Source organism: Zootermopsis nevadensis, unplaced genomic scaffold (genome assembly GCF_977971745.1).
Source record: "Zootermopsis nevadensis isolate Lab colony 2312 unplaced genomic scaffold, Znev_1.0 Znev_ptg000061l, whole genome shotgun sequence".
NCBI lineage: Eukaryota > Metazoa > Arthropoda > Insecta > Blattodea > Termopsidae > Zootermopsis > Zootermopsis nevadensis.
The window spans coordinates 1,142,889-1,167,855 of record NW_028259192.1 but is presented as its reverse complement, the minus strand read 5'-3'; the positions used below and the strand labels follow the sequence as shown (position 1 = coordinate 1,167,855).

General features: G+C 40.4%; 1 protein-coding gene and 1 long non-coding RNA gene across 10 annotated transcripts in view; one reads left to right on the top strand and one right to left on the bottom strand.

Annotated features, from left to right (window-relative positions):
* The window catches only part of LOC110836787 (uncharacterized), a 648,071-nt gene that overhangs the window by 33,814 nt on the left and 589,290 nt on the right, over positions 1-24,967 (bottom strand). For all 7 annotated transcript variants that reach the window (XM_087340435.1, XM_087340440.1, XM_087340434.1 and 4 more), the window contains 3 exons: positions 20,218-20,491; positions 15,710-18,031; positions 14,552-15,077 (listed from right to left, as the gene is read on the bottom strand). In XM_087340435.1, coding sequence (XP_087196561.1) covers positions 14,552-15,077; positions 15,710-18,031; positions 20,218-20,491 — 3,122 coding nt within the window. The remainder of the gene's footprint in view (positions 1-14,551; positions 15,078-15,709; positions 18,032-20,217; positions 20,492-24,967) is intronic.
* LOC110836788 (uncharacterized) overlaps positions 1-24,967 on the top strand; it is a 229,735-nt gene that overhangs the window by 109,612 nt on the left and 95,156 nt on the right. The window lies entirely within an intron of this gene.

The window sequence follows — 24,967 nt, the reverse complement described above, 5'->3', positions numbered from 1 at the left end:
GTGTATTAAGTTAATGTGACTAAAAACAAATACTCTGTACTGTACCAACAGTACAAATGTCCTTCGATTTCACACGATTTGTAAACAAAACGAAAGAAAAGATACACAGTCCTGTGTTCAAGAGTAAACTTCGCACATCTTGAAGCAGATGTAGCAACAATCCGATACAGTTTCTATTTTCACAACTGTAAAAAAAAAGTGAATGTTGCAATAAGTTCGGCGCATGATTAACAAAAGCTCATCTCAGGCGTGCTTAACACTTCAGCGGAGACCCGTAGGTCCTTTGCGAGGAGGACGTCGGTTGCAGCACGGAAAAACACCAAATGTCCTTCTACTCTGACCTTTGACCGCGACAGAATACTTTCAACGAACGGTCTAAAAATCCGCAGGGCCAAAGAATTTCTTGATCGATATTTTCGTGATTTTCCTAAAGTCTCGCCGTGTGACTTGGAATTCGTGTATTGAGGACTCAAACTTTTTCAGATCCCTTCCTGCTTCGTCATCTTTCGACGTCATACAACATTTTCCACTTGAAACAGCGTCGGTAAACGAGCCGAACCTGAAGTAATCTACCCGGACCGTCGGTTACTTTATTGGAACCTTAAAATAGCCTTTCTTTTCCGGTTAGTAACTCTACCACTCTTCACTTTTGACCTGAAATAATATTTCAGGAACGTGAGAAGACTTTCATCTCATTCTCGTTAGACAGAGAAGAAGACATAATCCGAAGACGCAACTTAATCGTCCTTCGTCACGTGACACAGTGGAGATGGGTTTTAATCATCTCGAGAAGTTGGAGAAGTGACGAGAAAGACAAGAGCTAAGATCGATACTTGAGCACGGACTCGTTTGGATTATCGATATCATGCATCTTCTTATTCAGAAAGATTGTCCTTTTACCCGGAAATCGGCTACCAGTCCCTTCAAGATTCGACGCTATATTGTCTGAGCTACTTAAAAAGCATCGTTAAATAAATTACAAATAAATAAGATGGTAAAGTTGCGTCATATTGTGATATAATAAATATATATTGTTTAAATCTTGTCCGTCTAATCACAATAAATTCTTATTAAATATTAAAATATTACAATAATTAACTGAAGTCATATTGAGCATGATGTACATATACAGAACAACGTCGAATATGTTATTAAAATGGAATAAAATCTGGAAAAGAACATAGTTTAATATTTGATAAACATCTGATAAAAATGTACGCTAAAATAATAATATATAGAAATTGTATTTAAAAAATTGTATTTAAGCTATTATTGATTTGAATCTTTATATAATACACCTGAAGATAGTTATTTTAGGAACTGAAACATGTCGTGAAACATGAAAAATGATGGTCTAATGTAATTCGAATATTTCGATAAAGAACATAATTTAATATTTTAAATATTTTAAATGTTAATTATTGTAATATTTTAATATTTAATAAGAATGTATTGTGATTAGACGGACAAGATTTAAACAATATGTACAAATAAATAAATAACTAAATTTCATACAGACGTAAACAACACGTAATATTATAGACTTATACACTGTAATGTTCTCTCTTATCGAAAGCGGACAAGTCTGCGGGATGGAAAATATATTTTCGCAGAAAGAAATTGTGAATGTGTCATCGTGTTTTTTTAAATTATCGACTGAGGAAACGGAAGTGTTCTGGTAGGCACTACCACGTGACAGGAAGACAGACTGCAAAATCCGTAAGTAACTGTGCGCGTTTATTCTTTAAAGGATCCTCGCATCCAATTGCATTTGGTACAGTTAAATAGACGGGAAACTAATTTTCAATTTGCAGACTGAAACTAGGTCAGGTAAATCGTAAACTCATTTCTAGTAACGGCCACTTCTAGTCCTGATACAACCAACTTTACTGTGCCTTCAATTGCATTTTCGTTCTCGTCCCATTAGAGTCCCATCCATTACCCTGAGCCTGTCACTTGTCGCAGTCTCCCTCTGTCCAGTTGCTCCTGCAAACTAGGTTACCAGTCGTACTCGCACATGGTGACCGCAGCTGTTCAGAAAACCGACGGCAAAGCTACGGACGGACGACCTCCAGTGGTCAGGGGTGACCACCATACCCGTTCAAGTGCATTACGCGTTGACCTCTGTGCATTAAAATAATTATTATATTTGTTTACCGTCAAATCACAATAAAATAGTATTTATTTATTTGCAGTGTTCTGTCTGACGACAGGTCCATATGAACAGGATCCTTCCATCCTTTTCTCGGACTGGGACCTGTTCATATACGTTCTTGGCAGATGATCCAGAAGTGGTTTGCCATTGCCTTCTTCTGTGTGTGAATGGAGTAATTGTTGGGATGCCACGGAGGAAAACTCCGTGTTGCCTAGACCACGGCCTTGCCCAACACAAGTTATAAATTCGGGCACCGCCGGGAATCGAACCCGAGACCCCAGGATTACAAGGCCAGCGTTCTAACCGCTAGACCACCGTGGCTCTAATAAAATAGTAAGATAAGATAATTAAAATGATTAAAATATCATCTTATGTTCCATATCGAGCATTCGATTTACATCGGAACATTCACAACATGTTTCGGTCTATCAAACCGTCATCAGGTGTAAATTATAAACTTTTAAACTCAAATTACAATTATTTATAGTTTTTACAATTTTATACTATTTATCATCTTTCTCAGTATACTTTATGGAAGTTGTGTCTAGATATTATTAATATAACATTATTGTTGAGGTGGTGTTATTGATGTTTATGTCAGTCATATATGAAATAGCAATCGGTTCAGATGTGTTCAGAGGAGAGATCCAGAAGTGTTACCATCTCAGAACGAGGTTCGTTATTAATTAATTAATTAATTATCTTATCTTACTATTTTATTGTGATTTGACGGTAAACAAATATAATAATTATTTTAATTAATATCACAATATGACGCAACTATACTATCTCTGTGCGTTTGTAAACATTCACACGGGTTGGAAGATGGACGTTTTTTTTTGTAATATTTATTGAGTTTTATTCTCAGTTTTAACGCCAAGGCTTTTGCTGTGTGTCGTATGTTCTAATTTTATCAGGTGCGGACACGTGAACTTTGAAAGGGAAAGACTCTCCCCTGAACCAAGAAACCGAGATGTCTCATCTTAACCCTGGATTTTGAAGCGAGCAATTACGAAAATGGAAACCAGGAGACGTGAGAGGCTTTTAAACTGTAATACGACGTCTTATGACGTATACGTTACCGATAATTACAAACAGGAGCGGAACGTTCACACGACGTAAACACGAAGAAACTGTTCAGAAGTGAGATAATGATATTGAAGAATAACTTTGGTTCGCTTCACCGCGTCTTTTCGTTTTAGTGACGACAAGAACAGGCGAGATTAGAGAAAAGAATGTAATAAGTCCCACCGCTTTGATCGAACTTGTTCAGGCTGACCAAACCAAACATTTCCTTCAGCACGCAGGAATTTTTTAATCACTTCACGCAGGGAAGTCATTTTATTTCTAGGCTAATCTCCGGCTTCGCCCCACACTATTGATAGAGCCCTGTTTAAAATGTTATGTAAATTTTCAATAGAGTTTCAGCTAGTGTACTGAAACCGGACATAATTAATATGTAAGATTTGAGGTTCTCACAGCGATGAGTATGAAGATTTCTGTCTTCTGGGTTGTTGCGCTGTGTAGTCTGGTCGATGTTAACCAACGTTTCGGAGGTCATACTGCCTCCATCATCAGGGCGATGAGTATGAAGATTTCTGTCTTCTGGGTTGTTGCGCTGTGTAGTCTGGTCGATGTTAACCAACGTTTCGGAGGTCATACTGCCTCCATCATCAGGGCGATGAGTATGAAGATTTCTGTCTTCTGGGTTGTTGCGCTGTGTAGTCTGGTCGATGTTAACCAACGTTTCGGAGGTCATACTGCCTCCATCATCAGGGCGATGAGTATGAAAATTTCCGTCTTCTGGGTTGTTGCGCTGTGAAGTCTGGTCGATGTTAACCAACGTTTCAGAGGTCATACTGCCTCCATCATCAGGGCGACAGACAATGAACTTCGAAATTGGAAGCTGAACGATGAGAAGTTGGTAAGCTGATGGAGGGTTTTTCCTTCTGTCAGAGACGTAGGTGTAACTCGGGTTGTATAGTAGCACAGTGTCTGGATCAGCTTAACATGAAACAGCGGAACTGCACGCCGTGAATTAGTTTTTATAACCAAAATTGCTCAAAATAAGTCTCGTGTTGAGTGGAAACCAATGAAATATAATGGTTCAGAAGTGTCTTCTTTTTGCCAAAGTTCGTGTTTCTCAACTTTTCCTTCTCGCCTAACAGAAGAAGAATAAGAATAAGAAATCGACGTCCGGCGTCACGCGCTGAGGCATCTACTTTAAACGTGACTGAAGGGCCTGGTTTTACCTTCGACGTTTTCATTGTTCTTTTTCCCACATTCGAATTCTTTTCCGTCTTTTTAAATCAGTCTCCAGAGACTTCCAACCATTTCTGGAGAAAGTAGCGGCCACGGACACTCAACATGTTTCCAGAGTTTAATGCCAATGTTTCTGAAGTACTTGATACATTTATTCACTCAAAACGTCGAAACCGAAGGTCGTCTAAATAGTATTTAATAATTTAGTCCGTACCACAAAGAAAACACAACACGTAACCATTACAAAGATCAAATGGTTAACGCTGTTTAAGGAAATAATAGATATTTATTCCGACAATTAATTAACCCTTCGAAGCCGAGGCTCGTCTAAATTATATATAAGAATTCTGTCCGTACCGCGAAGAAAACACCACACTTCACCATTACAAAGATCAACTGGTTAACGCTGTTTAAGGAAATAATAGATATTTATTCCGACAATTAATTAACCCTTCGAAGCCGAGGCTCGTCTAAATTATATATAAGAATTCTGTCCGTACCGCGAAGAAAACACCACACGTAACCATTACAAAGATCAAATGGTTAACGCTGTTTAAGGAAATAATAGATATTTATTCCGATAATTAATTAACCCTTCGAAGCCGAGGCTCGTCTAAATAGCATTTAAGAATTCTGTCCGTACCGCGAAGAAAACACCACACGTAACCATTACGAAGATCAACTGGTTAACGCTGTTTAAGAAAATAATAGATATTTATTCCGATAATTAATTAACCCTTCGAAGCCGAGGCTCGTCTAAATAGCATTTAAGAATTCAGTCCGTACCGCGAAGAAAACACCACACGTAACCATTACAAAGATCAAATGGTTAACGCTGTTTAAGGAAATAATAGATATTTATTCCGATAATTAATTAACCCTTCGAAGCCGAGGCTCGTCTAAATAGCATTTAAGAATTCAGTCCGTACCGCGAAGAAAACACCACACGTAACCATTACAAAGATCAAATGGTTAACGCTGTTTAAGGGAAATAATAGATGTTTATTCTGAGAATAATACGAAACTGTTAAGTACAAAAATTCAAAATTACTGATTCTTGAAGCAGATGGGACGATTCGTTGGCACTTGGCTTTAAAGTTTTAACAAATTCATGTGAATCCAGGCATTGTAATTCTGCGCAAAGTTTTCCCCTCGAATGTTATTTAAACCCGAAATCAGTTAAACGTGACGTACAATTAATTTATTCATCTATTTATTTTTGTTATGGAAGCAAATTAGTAATATTTTGGTAATGACACAGTTTAAACGAAGAAGTGTTAAGGTCATTTCGAAACGAAAGCTACTGTAAATTTCTGTGTGATTGATTTCTCACTGAGAGTTCTCTGGACAGAGGAGATGCTTTACTCGCAATGACTCAGTAATTCGCTTTAGATTATTATGGTTTAAAGGAAATTGTTGTTGAAAGAGAAACCTCAAATGAATCGAGCTACTGATAATTGTAATTATTTCGTGAAAAAGTCAATTCCTGAATAAAAACACAGATTCACTAGCGTCGATTATATTCAGTGGTCTGGAAATTGAGACAGAGAATGAAAGTTATGTAGTATAAACTACATAGTTTCGTGGCAGAAGTAGAGTCAAACCATTCTGGAAGGACTCCAGAAAATCAATATTGCAGTCACTAATAAATTAAGAGCAAATTAACTTTTAGCCGTAGACGTGAGAGAGTATCTTTCGCTGTGAAATTTCGAACTCAAGAATCATTAAATAATTAAGAACAACACAAACTGAATATTACAGTTTAATTTGCGGTTTTATGTGGGCATGAAATCTGTTCTGTTACCCCAAGGAAAAAACAAAGATTTAGGAGCTTTGAGTGGGCGGATTCACGCGACTGGAGATAATTACAAAAGAAGGAGCTTCATATTTGTGTGTCTCCTCTTCGCCAAACATTATTAAGACGATGAAATAATGGAGGATGCGATGGACTGGGCACGTATCATGTAATTTGAAGAACAGAAATTCGCACAAAATTTTGATTTTAAATTCATAAAACAAGAAATTACTTGAAAGACCTTGTCATAAAAGGAGAAGATAAAGAATCTAATATTAAACTAATCTGGAAGTTCAAAATGACAATGTAATTTATTAAAAATTCTAAAAATTTTCATCCCCAAGTATGTGCCAAGGAGTCAAACAGCGTTTGTTAGTAAGACGTCCCAACCTGAAGTAATAATTCCGTATTTCCACTGTCCACGACGCAGGAAATCAAATCATAAAGGACGTTTTGAATATAGACTGCAGATTTGTTGGCATCATGTCACAACGCAAATATATATAGCATCACAGGTTTTAACGAAACGTCGGCTTGCGTTATCAACCAAAAATATCACTCGTTAACAATCTTACGAGAAATTAATTACACTAACACATTGAACGCATTAATTAAATCGTTCGCCGTGGATGGTAACTTCATTTAGTAGCTTTCAATGGACGGTGCTGTACTTTCTAGCCACAAAAGTTCAAATGTCCACAAAATAATTACGGCGTCGAAGAGACACGTACAAACGGTCAAATGACATCGTACTCAAACAGAGGTACTCTACAATAGGTCATAATACTAATATCCGTTTTTGAACCACGGGTCAGGCAGATTGTCAGCCCAATTTTAATTTTTTAATGGAGTATTACTACAGAGAATCGAAAACCTAGATTGGATAACAGCGTTAGAATGGTGGGAGGTTTAATGATTCTTATATCCTCCAGTACGAACCGACGTACAGCTTTTGTTGTGTTCGAGGGCTCTCATATGCTCACCATTTCCACAAATTCCTCCCATTTTCAGGCGCGACACCCACGTCTCAGATGTTCCTGGAGGCGAATGTTAACGCCTCGCGCAATGTTATTTATAAACAATCCACGTTGTCATGCGTAAATATCCGTGCGCGATGTAAGGCTTAAACATTATCCTTGAAATTATATCTCATTATCAAGGTAAGGATGGTATTAACGTGAATTATGGCGTTCGCTTTGTCTCTCAGGTCCTTGTGAGAAGAGACACGTGCTGTCCACTGGACCCATCTTTTCTCTTCAAAGAGCATAAGACCGACAGTCTGGGGTCACCCCCGCCGTCTGAAGATAGCCTTTGTTCATTATACGCTACCTCAAAAGTATGAATACATCCCGATACCTGAGACCAACAGCATCCCTTTGATCGTGGATTGATTCAGAAGCATGGCCTGGCAAGTTATGATTTTTCATTAACGTTGTTCTGTCTCCCGCTGGTTAACTTAACTTCACAGAGGCAGGTATTAGCGCATTGCGATTAAATATAAATAATGCCAGCAGGCCTAAGGATTAGATAATTCAAATATAAAATTATAAGTTGTAAGAAGAACTTTATTTATTTATTTAGTGTTCTGTCTGACGACAGGTCCATATGAACAGGATCCTTCCATCCTTTTCTCGGACTGGGACCTGTTCATATACGTTCTTGGCAGATGATCCAGAAGTGGTTTGCCATTGCCTTCTTCTGTGTGTGAATGGAGTAATTGTTGGGATGCCACGGAGGAAAACTCCGTGTTGCCTAGACCACGGCCTTGCCCAACACAAGTTATAAATTCGGGCACCGCCGGGAATCAAACCCGAGACCCCCCAGGATTACAAGGCCAGCGTTCTAACCGCTAGACCACCGTGGCTATAAGAAGAACTTAGGACACAAATTTCTCGTGTACAACAGACGAACTTTTATTTCTATTTCTGTGTTATTCATATAAGGACTCTATTCAGTAGCGTACCATCGAGTGGTAGGATGATTAACAAATGTCGCTAGTGTAGCTTCCACCTCAAGACTTCGCCCGAGATCTGCATTTTCCTGGCTGCAGGGAATTGCGGTGGTCCCTAATGGAACAACGTTCATTGCAGATTCTGTCAGATTGGGTGAACTGATTCGAAAAGTTTGAACTCGTGCACATGGCAAGACGAAGACAGAGTGGCGCTAGTCTGTACGTGATTTTATCCTAAGGACAGATGCTAAAGGCATTCGACCTTCTCCGAGAAATAAGTGTCGTTTTGTTCAGAGCGCGCTGGCAATAAAAATATGATTTTCAACCCTGAAAAATGAAGGGCTGTGTCCTCCGAAACAGTGGGACTATTTCTACCTTTCTGGAGCAGTACGTAACCTGAAAATTCTGCGACAAATGTGGACGGTCGCGGAAACTCCAAGCAGTTATCATGTTGCATTTTCTGACAGTTGGCATTGCATCCAAAAAACCACAAAGGATTCTCTTAAAAATGAGCATATGAAATAGTGATTAGTATAGAGATCACACAAGTAGACTGAATGCATTATTCTTTATTATCGAGATTCTCTGTAAATCGATATCCGACTTCTCCTTGTGGCGATGGAATGTTTACAGAGGCTGGACTACAGGTGTAACTAGCAGACCTCTCTACTAAAATTCCAATACGTCCCTATTATCGGCATTATTCGTGGTGTCGGTGGTATTCAGATTCACCGTTCTGTTGCCCCCCATTTTAATGCGTCATTAAATTATGTCAGTTACGAATGTTACAGAAGCCATAACTAATTACACAGTGCAAATTGTCTGATTTCCGTTGCATTTATTATTTTGGATCGCAAATGACTGAAATCTAATTTAAATATATTAATATATATTGTCTATGAAGTCGTCAGAGTTCATCCGTGGAATTTAAATTCTAATGGTTCTTCATAACTATAAAGCATCTGGGCAGGATTTAAACACATTTAAAATCCACTGAACGCTGTAAAACGTCAGCAATTGGCTTATCATCGTTAAGCAAACAACCGGATTAGCTTATGTGGTAAACCTTCCTGTCTGTATTCGGGACATACCAGGATCGATTCTAAAAGTTACTTTGTTTTCCTCAGTACCCTGAAGGAGAACATACCCTGCGATTAGCACCACAGTCCTGGCCGCCAATTTAAACTCATCTGACAAGCCTCTGTAGTTGATACAGCGTCATTAAATGTGACGCAACCGGCCGCAAGAACCTAGGCAACACGGAGTTTACCTCCGGGGGCTTCCCCGGTTTCTCCGTGGCATCCCAACAATTACTCCATTCACACACAGAAGAAGGCAATGGCAAACCACTTCTGGATCATCTGCCAAGAACGTATATGAACAGGTCCCAGTCCGAGAAAAGGATGGAAGGATCCTGTTCATATGGACCTGTCGTCAGACAGAACACTAAATAATAATAAGATGAGGTGATCTAGCGATTAGAACGCTGGCCTTGTAATCCTGGGGGTCTCGGGTTCGATTCCAGGCGGTGCCCGAATTTATAACTTGTGTTGGGCAAGGCCGTGGTCTAGGCAACACGGAGTTTTCCTCCGTGGCATCCCAACAATTACTCCATTCACACACAGAAGAAGGCAATGGCAAACCACTTCTGGATCATCTGCCAAGAACGTATATGAACAGGTCCCAGTCCGAGAAAAGGATGGAAGGATCCTGTTCATATGGACCTGTCGGCAGACAGAACACTAAATAAATAAAAATTCTGCTAGGAGTCCGCTGAAGAATGGTGTACTCCTTCACGCAGAGGTACTATTAGAGTATCCATGCCTGTAAATCTCGTTCGTATTGCAGACGAACTACTTTGGCGCTGAATAAGGGCGCTGATATGGCATTTAAAGTCTGAAATTGCCTTCCGAAACGGTCAGTGGATGTCGTAACATTTTAGTGGACCTCTTCCCCTCCCCTCCGCGCCTGATGTATCGCCGGCAGCCGATGTTATACTCAAGTGCCTCGCCGCCCCTAAGCTTTGTCCTTTTTAAGATAAAACCGGAGCCGCCATGACCGACGGGGGTCATCGCTACTTCGCCCCCACCCGCCATATCAACTACATCCCTGGGGGGAAAAGCGAAATGTACATTTATACGTGACTGTTTTGTGTAGGTTCTCCGAGAAACTAATCTGTTATCTTCTCTTGAATAGTAGCCAATACAATTACACATTAATTACCATTATCATTATTACTATTATCGATTTGTCTGGGAAGTTTTGGGTTCTAATCTCGACTCACAGATCCACTAAACAAGAGGAGGTTTATAGTTGGCGGAGGTACGTACTAAATGCAGTCAGAAAAACTTCCAAGACGCAAAAGTCTGGTTGATCAACGCCATCTGCAATTCTATGTCGTGGAACAGTCCGTCACTTCACACGTCCTGGTACAGTGTCCTAACTATGGCCTATGGCACGATCAATTTCTTAGAAGTACTTTCGAATTCACAAGTCAAGTCGTGTTACAACCTGAAATCTTATTGAACAAGACATTGCCCATAAGAAATAAGTTACTTCTCGAAAGGAAATGACGATGATAAGGCAAGATAACGTGTGTACATAAACTTAGTGTCGATGTCTGAATTTTGTCCGTCTTAACTTCGAGTCTCCGGAACATTTGAACTTTAAGAAAGCCGGCAGTGGTACTGTGAGGAGATCCTAGAAATGCTTGCATTTCATATATAATTTTTTTACTGCCAAAAAATCTTATCACGAGCCTGACAACTCCATACGCATAACTGAATATCATAGAAAAGAATTATTCTTAAATCCAGCGTCGTCACCCAGGCTCGAACCCAGGGCAGATTTTTGGGGTTTTAAACTTTGTTCCCACCGAAAGAAGCCCTCTGGTCGGTTATTCCGTCGTGCTCACATTACGAGCAACATGAAACGCCTTCGCCGGGAATCGAACTGAGAATACATTTTCAGGAGTTTCGACCCACGTGTGTTGTCTTGCGGTCTCAAGGAATAAGCATACGAAGTTTGGTAAAAATTATCCCTTCACGATGGACAGCGACCATGCCAACATACGTAGAGATATATAAACTTGGGTACTGGACACAGGGGTTCCCCACACCCAGTAATTTTGTTTCTTGTTTTCGTGGATGAAGATTATTGCCACGGACGACTATTATGACGAAAGCTTATCGTGAGTTTACTCAGCCCACAGAGATAATGTGAAATCAAATACATATATAAATTCAGACAAATGCAAACAACATTCACTGATCTGTACAGACGTTAAGGAATCTGTGTAGGTCCCTTTAACTCTGTCGCTTTCAACTCGAACGGCTTATTCATTGCCCTGATGATGGAGGCAGCAAGGACCTCCGAAACGTCGGTAAACTTCTACCAGATTACACGGCCAATAACCCAGAAGACAGACATATTCGTTAAGGAATCTCTTTAATTGACAGAATTCGTTCACGATTCTTCGGTGATTTGTTTAAACTAACCACTGTCAAATTTCTTGCAATTTTAGTATCAGCAAACTTATTTTCTCTCGGTGTTGGAATCGAATTTGCTCCGAGTGTAAGTCATTTTAGATTTAAGCTGAACAGAGAAGTTTATCATAACCGATTTTAGGCTCTTATATGGGTGAATAAACATTACTCGGGGAAATCATATATTAAAGACTTTTTCAAAGATGGTAGGGACTTCAGAGACGTCATAAAGTTTTCGGATGTAAAGATTCTCATTCATTTAATGGGTGCATTAACCGCTCGTTTATGGAGTTCCATAATTGGAAACGGCGTTGTGAATTTTAAGTTGTTCATAAAATCGAGTGGCTTCATTAAAGCGTATACTTTCATGACTCTTTTATATTTTATTTTTATTAAGGCGCCATATCCTTCAGGTCAAGGAAAACGAACACAGTTTACTGGCAATGAATCATAAAATTATACGCGTCTCTTAATTGATTCGATAAAAATGTCACGTGACCTAATTAGCTGAAAGATTCATTCACTTCAGTCGGTACTGCAAGGGACACATACGTCCACCTATGATCATTAGATTCATTTTCAGTCGCCACTGGTAGAATGTTAGTACTTGGATGGATTAATACAATAACACGTCTAGTATGTAGAGTGTGATACAAGAACTTTGTGACAGCCATTACATGTTTCAAGTGAATTAACTTTAAATGCAGAATAGTTTAGAATTATTAGGCAAAATATTTTCATGATTAAATGAAATAAAAAAAACATTATATTATTTTTCTGCAACAAATAACTAATTAATTTCATATCGTAGTAATTACGGATTTAAAAATGTCGATTCTTTATTCTTTGTTTACGAAATTTATCGTGTTAAATGGCACACGGTAACTGATTTAACATTTCATTAGTGCTTTATAGGGTTTAATACGTAATAAATTTCATAAAAGAGAATGACTGTTCTTAATTTTATGATTGTCCAATATTATAATAAATAATGGTGATTTTTCAGGAAACCGGAAACCAGTCAGATTTTTTTACACTGAAATTAATGGGAATTCCGTTTCGATTTAGGGATTTTTTTTATGTTGCGAACATTTTTAATCGAACAAATTACGTTCGTAAATCGAGGGATTGACGTCTAATGCAAATATTCTTAGACCTCTTCTGGTTCGTTATTACGTGATGTGTTTACGTACACACTTCGAGTTCTATTAACACATCTTTACGTGAGTGAGAACTGTAATGAATTTTACTCCGGGTACGTTACAGTAGCGAGCTTTTGTACACACGACGATGAACAATCCAATTCAATAATAAGAAATTTCTTCAACTAAGTAACGATCAGCTAAATAAAGAAGACATTATTCAAGTACGATATTAAGAAGTCAAAGATGAATATTCTTCGTGCAATTTTTAAGTGTAGTTTTAAATCATAAACTCAAGTTCCCAGCTTTAATGGTACAGCATATGATTTTGTGCCACACATGAGGTATGTGGCTATTACATGTTATTTAATGATGTCGTATGAACTGCCAAGGATATTTATCCTGATTCATATATTCAGCATGTATCGGGTGGCAGTGTTTCAATGTGCGTTTGGGAGTTGTAAGCCTTTGGTCGTCAGAGGCTTTTAATGAATTTCCTCAACAGAGTAGGAAAATTCAGGGTGAATTTTTTTTAAATATCCCACAACCCCTTCCTTGCATATTCTTAAAGAAACCTTTAAAGTCTAAGCTCGTCTGAGTAATAAATGAAGATTCAGTCCGTACCGCAAAGGAAACGCATCACTTCACCGTTAGAAATATCAACTGCTTAATCGCATGATTCACAGTCGCAGATCAATAGAATAACAAATCCAGATCAATATACATCGCTCCGCCCGTATTATTAAGTAAGAGCGAATGCTCGTAAAATGTTTACGCTGCACTCCAGAATGATTTGAAAACATGGTGAATGCTCTGTTTTGCCTCTTAATATCCACAGCTCTAAAAGCGAGACTACAATTCCCCCTCTGAGCTGAAATGTCTAATTATTGCGCACTTTGGGGCGTGATCTCTCTTTTTTTTTATAGCATCGCGAAATATCACGGTCGTCGGAAATTTGAACCTCTGATGGCATTAAGAACCGAAGGGAAATGTTTATTATAAAGGTTGAAATAAAAAAAGTGTACCGTGCAGATGAGTAACCGCTTGGAACAACACTTTGCTTTGCAGTCGACAGTTTCCTTTGGATCCTGCGGAGTTTCTCCAGCGTCACAGAAGCGCGGGCCACGCTTCGAAACCCGAAAGCTCGCTATTTTACGCGTTTCGTAATTTATCAATAACAGGGTTTTAAAAAACTTGATGCCGGTCTTCTGGGTAGGATCGCCATGTCGACTTGTAGGCAGAAAGGCCTTCCAGCGATTCAGAGGAACATACTACCTTCATCATCAGGGCTGAGGCCTGATATTTATCAACGAAGTAGGATTTGAGGTTCTCACGGTGTCAGTCTGAAGATGGCTGTCTTCTGGGTTGTAGTCTGGTAAAAGTTTATTTATCGCCCTGATGATGGAGGCAGCAAGAACCTCTGAAACGTTGGTAAACTTCTGCCAGACTACACGGAGCTACAACCCAGCACCGACAGAGGCAATGTGACGAAATGTAATAACCTAACCTAACCTAACATAACATAACCTAACCTAACCTAACCTAACCTAACCTAAACTAACCTAACCTGACCTAACATAACCTAACCTGACCTGACCTAACCTAATCTAACCTAACCCAACCTAACCTAACATAACCTAACCTAACCTAACCTATACTAACCTAACCTAACCTAAACTAAACTAACCTAACCTAACCTAATCTAATCTAACCTAACCTAACATAACCTAACCTAACCTAACCTAACCTAAAGCAGCTTACCTGAGATAAGTCTCGTGCCAACATTTTCCCAGCTTGTCCCGTTGGAGTAGAGCGTCCCTGGGCTCAGTGACGACAGTCGGTTGTCCCTGAGGTCTAAAGACAAGTGAGGGATTTTTTCCAGCTTTGCGAATAATCCTGCAGGAAGTTCCTCGATCTGCGTCCCTCTTATCTGCAGCACCATCTCGTAGTTTTCCTCGATGCCTTCGAAAGCTTCAGCGTCAATGTTCCTTAGTTCGCTTCCCGTGATCTCCACGTGCCTCAGCCGCGGAGTGAACGCCCCCGTCAACTGGTCCGTCAGCGATGACTCCAGTACTCGAACGGAAAGCTTACGTAATGACGGTATATTGGATAACGCGCTACCGAGACGAAATCGATATTTCTCGATTTTAGGCCACGTTTGAATTCGTAATGATGTCAGAAGACGGAGTCTGGTCAAAGTATCCGCGTCGAATCTCTCCAGTGGTAAATCCTGGATGGTTAGAGACTGCAGGCGGATCAGTGCCGAGAAGCTTTCCTTCGTAATAATCTGTGAATGAAATGATTTCATGTGAGAAATATATACGACATTCAAAATTATTACGATGACGACGCCAAAAACTTTATTCATACTCGCTAAATTCGTTGATGTATGCAACATTTATGAGCTGTATATATATATCTTTTGCTATCAGATTAAAGGTTAATATATTTCATAAGTTTGAACAACATAGTATTAAAACTTTCTAATTTCATATACGAACTGTTTAATTATTTATTTTTTGCAATACACATAACACAATGTACTTTGTGGATCCTGTCGTAGCTCTAACCTTCAGATTCGCAGGAAATATAGCCCTAACTCACGAATAATCTCGGCCTTCAAAGTGCAAAGTCGTCCTTACGCTTGGCAGGTGTCTCATGTAAATAGTATTTATATTTAAGATTGAGACTTGATACAATTGTAAATTTTGTAGATTTTATCCTGTGTCATAGACGTGTGTCTTTGTTCTTATGACAAAATAACCCTGGAAGATGACTGATACCCACCCACAAGACTACGTCAGCTCGTGCGAAAATTCAGTCGCCTATGCTGTATGAAACGCTTTTTAATGTTTTTGTACAGAAGAATTTGAGAGATGAAGAGAGGAAATTTGGAAGAGAAGCTGGAGCACGCATTACCTTGATGTTGTTCTTCGAGACGTCCAGCGTCTTGAGCAGCGGCATGTGGGACCAGGCCTGAGAGGGTACGGACGTGAAACAGTTACCATTCAAATACAGAGTCCTGAGTCGCTCCAGCCCGCCGACGGCAGACACCGGCATCTCATCGATGGAGTTGGAGGACAAGTTGAGGGTCACTAGGTTTGGGAGTGGCAGGTTCGGCGTGACCTTGAGGCCCGTGTCCGCTAGGCTCAGCCGCCTGAGCTTTTGCACGTAGTGAAACAACTCTTTGAAGTTTGCTCTCAGGGAATTGCTGCTGAGGTCAAGTTTGAGCAGACCGCCAAGACTCGTGAACACGTTGTCCGGGAGGATCGTGAGTTTGTTGTGCGCCAGGTTAAGCCCCAGTAAGTACGGCGTGTCAGGAAACATCGTGCTGTCCAAGTGCTCCACGTGGTTGTAAGACATATCCAGGTGCCTCAACGTGAACCCCACCTCAGCCAAAGCACTACTTGGCATCACAACAAATTCGTTATTGGAGAGGTCTAACCTCTCGAGTTTCGTGTTCTGAAACGCATCGCGAGGTAGTGACCGGACGTGATTATGCGATAAGTCAATTATCCGGAGGTTTTCCAAATTTGAGAACTGTTCAATTTGTAATTGTTCGATATGATTATGCGACAAGTCTAACACCTGAAGAGCTTCGACGCCCTCGAATGCTTTCTTCCTGAGGTTTACGATGCTGTTATGTTCAAGAGTGAGCACTTCTAGGAGCTCTAGGTTCCCAAATGCTTCCGGATCTAGGTGACCAATGCTGTTGTAACCCATGTGGAGTCGTCGTAGAGAATCGGAGAAGCTCTGTAAGAAGTTGACAGGTACTTCTAGAACCCTGTTGTGACTCATATCCAGTGTCTTGACGTGCAAGGGGGAACCTGTGTCTCCTACGAAGAGAGACGATATCTGGTTCCTCGAGATGTTTATGGTCATAGGCATGAAGAACCCGGTCACATTCAGGAAGGCGCTCAAGGAAAACTCCTTCAGCTCGTTGTTTTGCAAATCCAACTTTATCAAATTTGGTAACTCTGTGAATGTCCTAGGCTCAAGAGAGTTTATTTTGTTGTCCGATATTACCAGGGTGACAAGGTTAGGCAAACCACTAAACGCTCCCACCTTCACGGTCCTGATTCTGTTTCCAGATAGAACGACGGTCCGTAACTCTCGAAGGGAGGCAAATGTTTCAGAAGACAGGACTTGCAGGTGGTTGTACGACAACCTAACGTCGTGAAGATTTTTGTGCACGTTGGGATGAAACACTCCGGGCGGTAGATACTCCAATCGATTCGCATCCAAATTAAAATACTGAAGTTGGCCGAACGTGTACAATGCTGTTGGCGAAATTGTACGAATATTATTGTTGTCTAACGCCAACCAAAGAAGGGATTTCAGCGGTTTGAGAAAGTCTTCAGGGAAGTCCTCCCTATACATCCCAAAACTCACTTCAAGATTTTCCAGGCTGCCGGCGACGTCTGAGAAGGCATCGGGATCGACATCACTCAGTTTATTAAAAGACAGGCTTAGTTCTCGCAGTCGTGGAGTCGCCCGGAACACATGTGCGTCCAGACGAGCGATTCTATTATTTCGCAGGAGTAAAGTGTCTAATGAACCACCCCATCTTGAGAAATCTTCCTCTTCGACTTCATAAATTTGATTATAACCAACATTTAGATGTGACAGCTTCTTGCAGTCTCTGAGAGCTTCTCTTGGAATCTTATTTAATTGGTTTCCTGACAATGACAGAGCTCTTAAAGACCCCGAGAAACTCTCAAAAGCATCGTCTGATACTTCGCTAATTTTGTTGGACGGGATATAAAGAAACCTCAGTCTCTTCAGCTGACTGAGGGCTTTCGGAATTCTTTGCAGGTTGTTTTGCTCCAAGTCAAGAAAATCCAGAATGTGACCAATCCCTACAAATGCCCTGTCATCCATTCCTTCCAGCTTGTTCATGGACAAATATATTCTGCTGGGACTAAGGCCCCGAAAGACTTGTGCTGGGAGCGTCTTCAGCTGGTTGAAATCGAGGTTCAGGTCTCGGACGGTCAGCGTGTTGTTGAAGACGTTGTGAGGTATTGCCTGGATGGAGTTTTCGCCTAGGTCCAGTTTGTCGAGTTTCTTGTGATGTTTGAAAGTGTATTCGGGGAGCTCTTCCAGGAAGTTTCCTCGAAGGTACAGCCACGCTAGTCCTTGAAGATTGTCCAGCGCCTCGGCTGGGAACCTCGAGATGAGGTTGTGGGACGCGCTCAGAGTTTGGAGTGCCTCTGGTAACGAGCCAGGTTCAAGTGTCATCACCTGGAACATCGCAGAAACACGGAGCGTGACCAGTTATGAAAGTTTCAGGGCATTTTATTACCGGAAATATTCTAAGTCTACGAGTAGACCACATAAAATGTTCATGAAACAACAATAAAATTAAACTGATTTATTATACTTCTAAAATAGCTATTATCCGGCTTTAAATATTTAAGTACACACAGAACAAAAAAAACGGGACAACATAAACGAACATTTGAAAGTGTACATGAATAAATAATGCCGATCGGTAACATTGAACCGAAAATACGCGACATTGTTTATAATAGGCGCCCTACACAAGTATTTGTTGACTTTATAATGAATAAACATTTATTTAGACATCATAATATTGGTTTTAGAGTAAATCACATTCACCCATCTAATGTGACACAGTGTCGTAACTGTCAGTGGCGTATAAAGAATGACTGTACTCCTGAAGTTGAACTATTTATAAGGAAATCATAATTGTATCTCTCTGCCAATATCATAAGGGCGATGCCAACAGAAATATGAGATGGGCTGGAGATGCAGCTTACATGGGAGAGTTGAGAAATGCAGACAAATTTCTGGTTCAAAAATCTGAAGAGAGGAGACCAGTTAGAATCCGTAGATGGCAGGATAATATATTCACGGATCGTTAAGAAATGGATCGAAATGGATTCACCCCGCTTGGAACTAGGGGTGAGGGGCATTGCCTGCCGTTGTCCCCAGGGGGCGCAGTATTTTGGGAGTGGCCCCGCTGCTGGTGAAGCGAGCCCCTCGGACCTCCTAAGAGCTGGATGGTCTAACCTGAGACGGAAGGGGTGCAGAAGTGTACGAACCAGCAACAGCAAGGCCAATTGACGAGGCGGGGGTGGAGGGGTAAGGTTAAGGGTAGCAAGCAACAAGAATATGAGTAGGGGTAGGAAAAATAATACAAACTTCGTAGGAAAAAACGCGACCTATTGACCGGCAGACATACACACGTGACGGAGCATGAAGAACAGTGAGACAGCAACAGTGTTGGGTTAAAGACCATGAACATCGGATGTGAAAGGCTTAAACATGTATTAAAAAGAGACCGTGGAGAAGCTTTTGTTGTCTTGTTTAATCCGAAGGCGCGGATAAGTCTGCCGAGCGGAGACGGATGAAAATGGGTAAAACGGAGAGAGAGAGAGAGAGAGAGAGAGAGAGAGAGAGAGAGAGAGAGAGAGAGAGAGAGAGAGATTGATTGATAGGACGTCTCCTGAAAATCGTAAATTTAAGAGAACCAGGGGCTCAGCCGACCCATTAAAATATTTAAGTCTTTCCAAGACGGATGAGAACACGTGTGACGTCACTTCACTAGTTTCCTGAAATGGAAACAAAGAAACAAAACTGCAGCTAGGGTTGCCTTCTTCAGTGACAGATTCGCGTTTTGTTGGTAGCGAATAATACGCTGGAAGGAACGTAGTGGCGCGTTCTGTGAGGTTTGCGGTACCAAACCGTGGAGTGGATAAACTACAAAAAACTTTTGTTTGTTTGCATTTGGAGTCCACGTTGTCACCACAGTGGGTCTACGAGTGACGGTGATTCAGCATAAGGTGTAATGCGCGGCCTTTTTTGAACACTGCAATGAACATTTTCCCACGTCATAGGACCATCGTCTTTCCGAAACTTTCATTGGGCCATATCCTCACGTACTTCAATCCAGGTGACCAGATTGCAATGTATTTTCGTACGGTCCAGTGCAAGTTTTTCGCCTTACGTCTCTATTAAAGTTCCTGAAATGCACGTCTTAAAGAAACGACGTGATTCCGCCTCCCGAGACAAAGAACTTGATTTTAGCTTTTTAATTACACTTTGGTGTGAAAACTGTCTGCTGGAATTACGGACTAATATAATTTCAAAATTCAGATAATTATCTACTGCATAGGAATTTCCTTTTTGGCAAATAATTTAACATCTTTAGTTTCATTCAAGCTGTGAGCGGGAATGGACGAACAAGTTTAACGCAAAGAAATTATTGCTTTTATCAAGAATCATGATTACGCGATTCCAACACCAGACGTTTCCATGAAATCGTTTTATTCCGATTTCAGGACAACGTTTTTTAAATCCTCTGTAACATGACCTTGCTTCTGACATCACTTCCGGTGCGGCTCTGAGCCAGGCGAGCACGCTACCGTCGAACATGTGCGTCCCAGACACTCTGTATATCGTACCTTATTGTTGTCGAGGTTCAACCAGGTGAGCATTCGGCATTCGGCGAGTGAGGCGCCGGATCCATTTCCCTCCTCCGTGCGGCCTCCGTTTCCGTTCCAGTTGTGGTGTTTGTTGTTGTTGTTATTGTTATTGTTGTCTCCGTTTCCGTTCTTGGTCTTCTCCTTCGGGAGCTCCGTGAGGTCGTTATCCCCAAGGAACATGTTGGTCAGCGTCTCCCGCATGATGGACCAATCCCCCTCGCCATCGACGGTCGTCAGTGACGAAATCTGATTGCTGTAACGTGGGAAAAAGGGGCTCAGTCCCTTTCGTCCAATCAGCAAATCGTTCTTATCTACCGGAGGCGTCACCTCAATTCCGGAGACGGTAAACTTCCCGTAATGCAATCAGTCAGATATGCAGAGCGGAGGAACACGAGATCGTTCGACACTACAAACGATAACTTCTAGCAGAGCCAATGACAATGCCTCTTGGTTCCGACAGCCACGAGGACGCCTTCACAGAGCTTGCTACATTACACGCATAAAGTATGAAAAGTGATGTAAGACGCTTCTCGCCTCCTAGTAAAGACTCGTCTTACAAAACATTTTGCGATGGAAATGAACTGTCTGGAGTGGAGACCTTCATGAGAACCTAACAGTAGCTCAGGCTAATTAAAAAAAATCATCCTCTCTTGTATAAAACCTGAAATAATTCCATTTGGCCCAAAATATTTTCAGTACCTTTTTATCAAATACTTTCAATTTATGAGATGATAAAGTTGCGTCATATTGTGATAAATATATATTTGTTTAAATCTTGTCAGTCTAATCACAATAAAATTCCTTCGAATACGATATTAAAAATACAATAAAATCTGGAATAAAACATCATTTGAAATCTGATAAAACATCTGACTATAAAAGTTGCATTTAAGAAATTATATTTAAGTTTAATATAATTTTATACACCTGAAGATGGTTCTTTTAAAACTGAAACATGTCGTGTAAAAAAAAGTGATGATCTAATGTAAATCGAACATTTCGATAGAGAACATCATTTTAATATATTTTAAATATTTAAATGTTAATTATAGTAATATTTTAATATTTAATAGGAATTTTATTGTGATTAGACTGACAAGATTTAAACAAATACTTTCAATTTAAATTTTCCCCTTAGGGGGTAAGACACCAGGTTCTACACGGGGGAAAAGAAAATGATGAATTTCTAGTTTTGTACATTTTAAACTTTAAGTTTACAGAAAGCATGAAAAAGTTCCGAACCGATCAATCGTGAAACTCATCATGTAAATTTGAAAGATATGGAGTCAGAGGGGAGACACGTACGGACATCAGAAGGCGCTTTTCGTCTAATGTTCATCGTATATAACGCTGTAACCTAACCTAACACGAGACTGTATACGTACGAGGTGCGATCGAAAAGTTTCAAGACTGTGTCAATAGAGGGCGAACCGGATGTAGTACGAGCTTCTGCCGCTAGGGGGTGCGGCCTACATTCATAATGAATCAGTGTGCCAGCCGGCATCATCGAATTAGCATTTGTTTCTTAGTTACGGGCGTTTTGGTAGTTCATTACACCGACCCTCCTGCGATTTCGGAATGGCGTGTGCATCAAATTTTGCCAAAGACTCGCCAAAACGGCTACGGAAACCTATGAAATGCTAAAGCAAGCATTTGGGGAGTCCGGAATGGGTCGTGCACAAACTTTTGTGTGGCATTCACGTTTTAAAAATGGCCGAACCTCTGTCGATGATGACGAGCGTTCTGGACGACCATCTTCGAGCACAACGCCCGAAAATGTTACGAAGATTCGGCAGGCCATTCACGAAGATCGACGTCGTACCATCAACGACTTGTGCGACATTGTTGGGATAGGCTATGGGACCTGTCAGCTGATTCTAAAGGAAGAACTCCACATGCGACGCATCCTGTCTGAGGACCAGAAGCAGAATCGACTTCTCGTTTGTCAGGAGCTCAAAGATCTTGCAAGAACCGACCCCAACTTCCTTCCTAAGCTCCGTGTGACTTCTTCCTCTTCCCAAAGATGAAAATTCAGCTAAAGGGAAGGAGATTTGAGACGATAGAAGAGATTCAGGCAGAATCGCAGATGGTGCTTGACAGGCTGACAAAGAAAGATTTCGAGGGATGCTTCCAGGCTTGGCAGCGGCGCTGGGATCGCTGTGTTCACTCCCAGGGGAACTACTTCGAGGGTGATGGATGAATTTAATACCTGAGATAAGTGTACGGGTTTTTATAGGCGCAGTCTGAAACTTTCCGATCGCACCTCGTAAAAGCTTTTTCGTTCAAACACAGACCAAACACGTAACAGAAATTAGGACAGAAATGCGCTTAAGAGTGACGTAATGCCCAGTGCGATCAGATCATGAATAAAATTAACGAGGTCTGTGCGTAGGAATGAGAGTCGCGTACACGCATAATCTGAATATTACGCATTATTCCCGGAAAACGTAGCTCTGAATAAATGAGTTCGCCATTTTGTACGCACAATGCTGACGTTAATGGATACTTTCTTTTAACAAATATTCATTTTTACTGGAAATTCAGTGTTTATAAAAGCTTGAAACATAGGCGTGATTTTAATGCATATAATGATATATTTCACAAGTTCATACGAAATCGCACTCTCACTGTATTTATATGTAATGCCTCGCGAACATTATTATTATTATGACGGAAAACAGTGTCCATTTTAATTACTGTGTCAATTATGTTTTAATTATGATTTCTCACTGAAAAACAAATCGTTTTGTTATGTTACGTAGTAAAATGTATTTTCATTGACATTTTTATTTTATTTATTCTCATACACTATAGACATTAGGGATTATTCGTTATAGTAACGATAATTTCCTCGCTTCAGGTAGCTTCACTGTTTTCCATGTCGCTTTAATTAGATCAAAACTGGAGTATGCTTCTTGTTCATCGAATAATAATCGCGCATGGACTGACTCCAATAAAATATAAAATACACAAAAAATAAAATAAAAATTGTGTCATTATCGTTTTCCCACTTTCGTGTTTTACGTAATTAACAGTTTCATTTCTAACTCTTCAAATTTTATAACACTTGATATCGCAAACACATGATTTGCATTAACATTTTCGTCTCTGTATGTTTTAGTGTTTTGTAAAAAATAGTTTTTTCCTACGGTCCCATACTTACAGGACATTGCATATAGACCTGAAATGTGGTAATACCGAATATCGGAAAAGTAGCGAGATCATAAATAAGTAGGCAAACTTTATAGAACCCGTGATGGTTGTCCAACATAACATTGGTTTCGTGAAGAAACTGTCACATTCCTAGAGGGAATAGATGTTATTCTTGACAATTTTAAGTAGATCTACTGTTTTTCTCGAGCTACGTCACCGAAGACCTTAATATTTTTTGAATCGTACCGAAATTTCACTTACATAAATTGAGACCTTATTTTGTTTTGAGTCGTGAACTGATAACCCAATAGAGCAGAGGAGTCCGCACTCAGTGGTAGAAAGAATCTATCGAGTTCAGTGGGCTCATTGTTTTTTTAATTAATGCGATTCGATGTTGCCCAGATATTTGAACTTTGACACAGTGTTTATTAACAGACTTACATCTGCGCCGATCTGCTTACTAGCGAGTAACAGGGCTTTTGTGTTTTCATTATGCACGAAAAGAGAAAAAGGCGATACAGCTGTTAATTTCCACACAAAAGTTTTCCTGACTGACGTATCCAAGTCGCTCCACGCACATCGGAGGACGCGGTGGAAACTGTGATAATGTTGCGTGCAAGACAGGAGTATGTGTCCACTGAACTTCAACCTGCTTATTCAGAGTGACCCAAAAAGATGGATACACACATTAAACGAATTAAATTTAGACATTTTAATAAACAAAACCATTGCATACGTCAGCATTGGCACTTAATAAATCACCACCGTCAACTTCGTGGCACAGGTGACAGGGCTGGTCAACTGACTGACAAGTGACCACCAAAGTTGATGCTGTGTATAAATATTTTTGGGACACCGTGCAATACACGTGAACAACCTTACTCACTATTAAAGTTGACTACAAAATTTAAATTAATTTTAGTATGACGTTTGGGTCTCATGCATGATTTTCTTTGCATCAGGGGCGTGTATGGACGAATGTGTCTATCACTAAAATAACCGGATGACTTGACTTCAATTTCGCCCCGCCCTCGCTGGTTCAACCAACTTCGATCTCCTAGAATAGTCGTTTAACCAATCACAAATAATCAGTAAATTCTGACGCTTAGTTTAAAATTTTCGTAACGCCAAGTTCTGTTCGATAAATGAGGCGAGTGTTGAGACCGGCCTCGGCTGATCTGTGACAAGATCGCACAGCACGCATGCGCGAAACACCGCTAGCCAGCCCGATCGTTTTCTAGACTTGCCAAAACTGTTCCGACAGATTGACTCTCGGGAAAATCACTTCCCGTACACACTGCGTATTTAAAAGGTGTCAGTACCGGGCTTGACCGCATGCAGAAGAATATTATCCTACAGTCCAGTGAATCTGACCCGGTCGTACAACTAATATTCAGCGAATTTAATAATTGTCTTATTCGGGATGCATATTGTACCAACAGAGTATCTCGGCCGATTATTTATTGCCACAGAACTGCTCACAGGTCCGATAAATCGGCTCGTATCATTGAATATGACAGGAAAATGTAGCAAAGAATTATGATGTTCAGTCACCGTGAAAGATTCAAATCCTGTC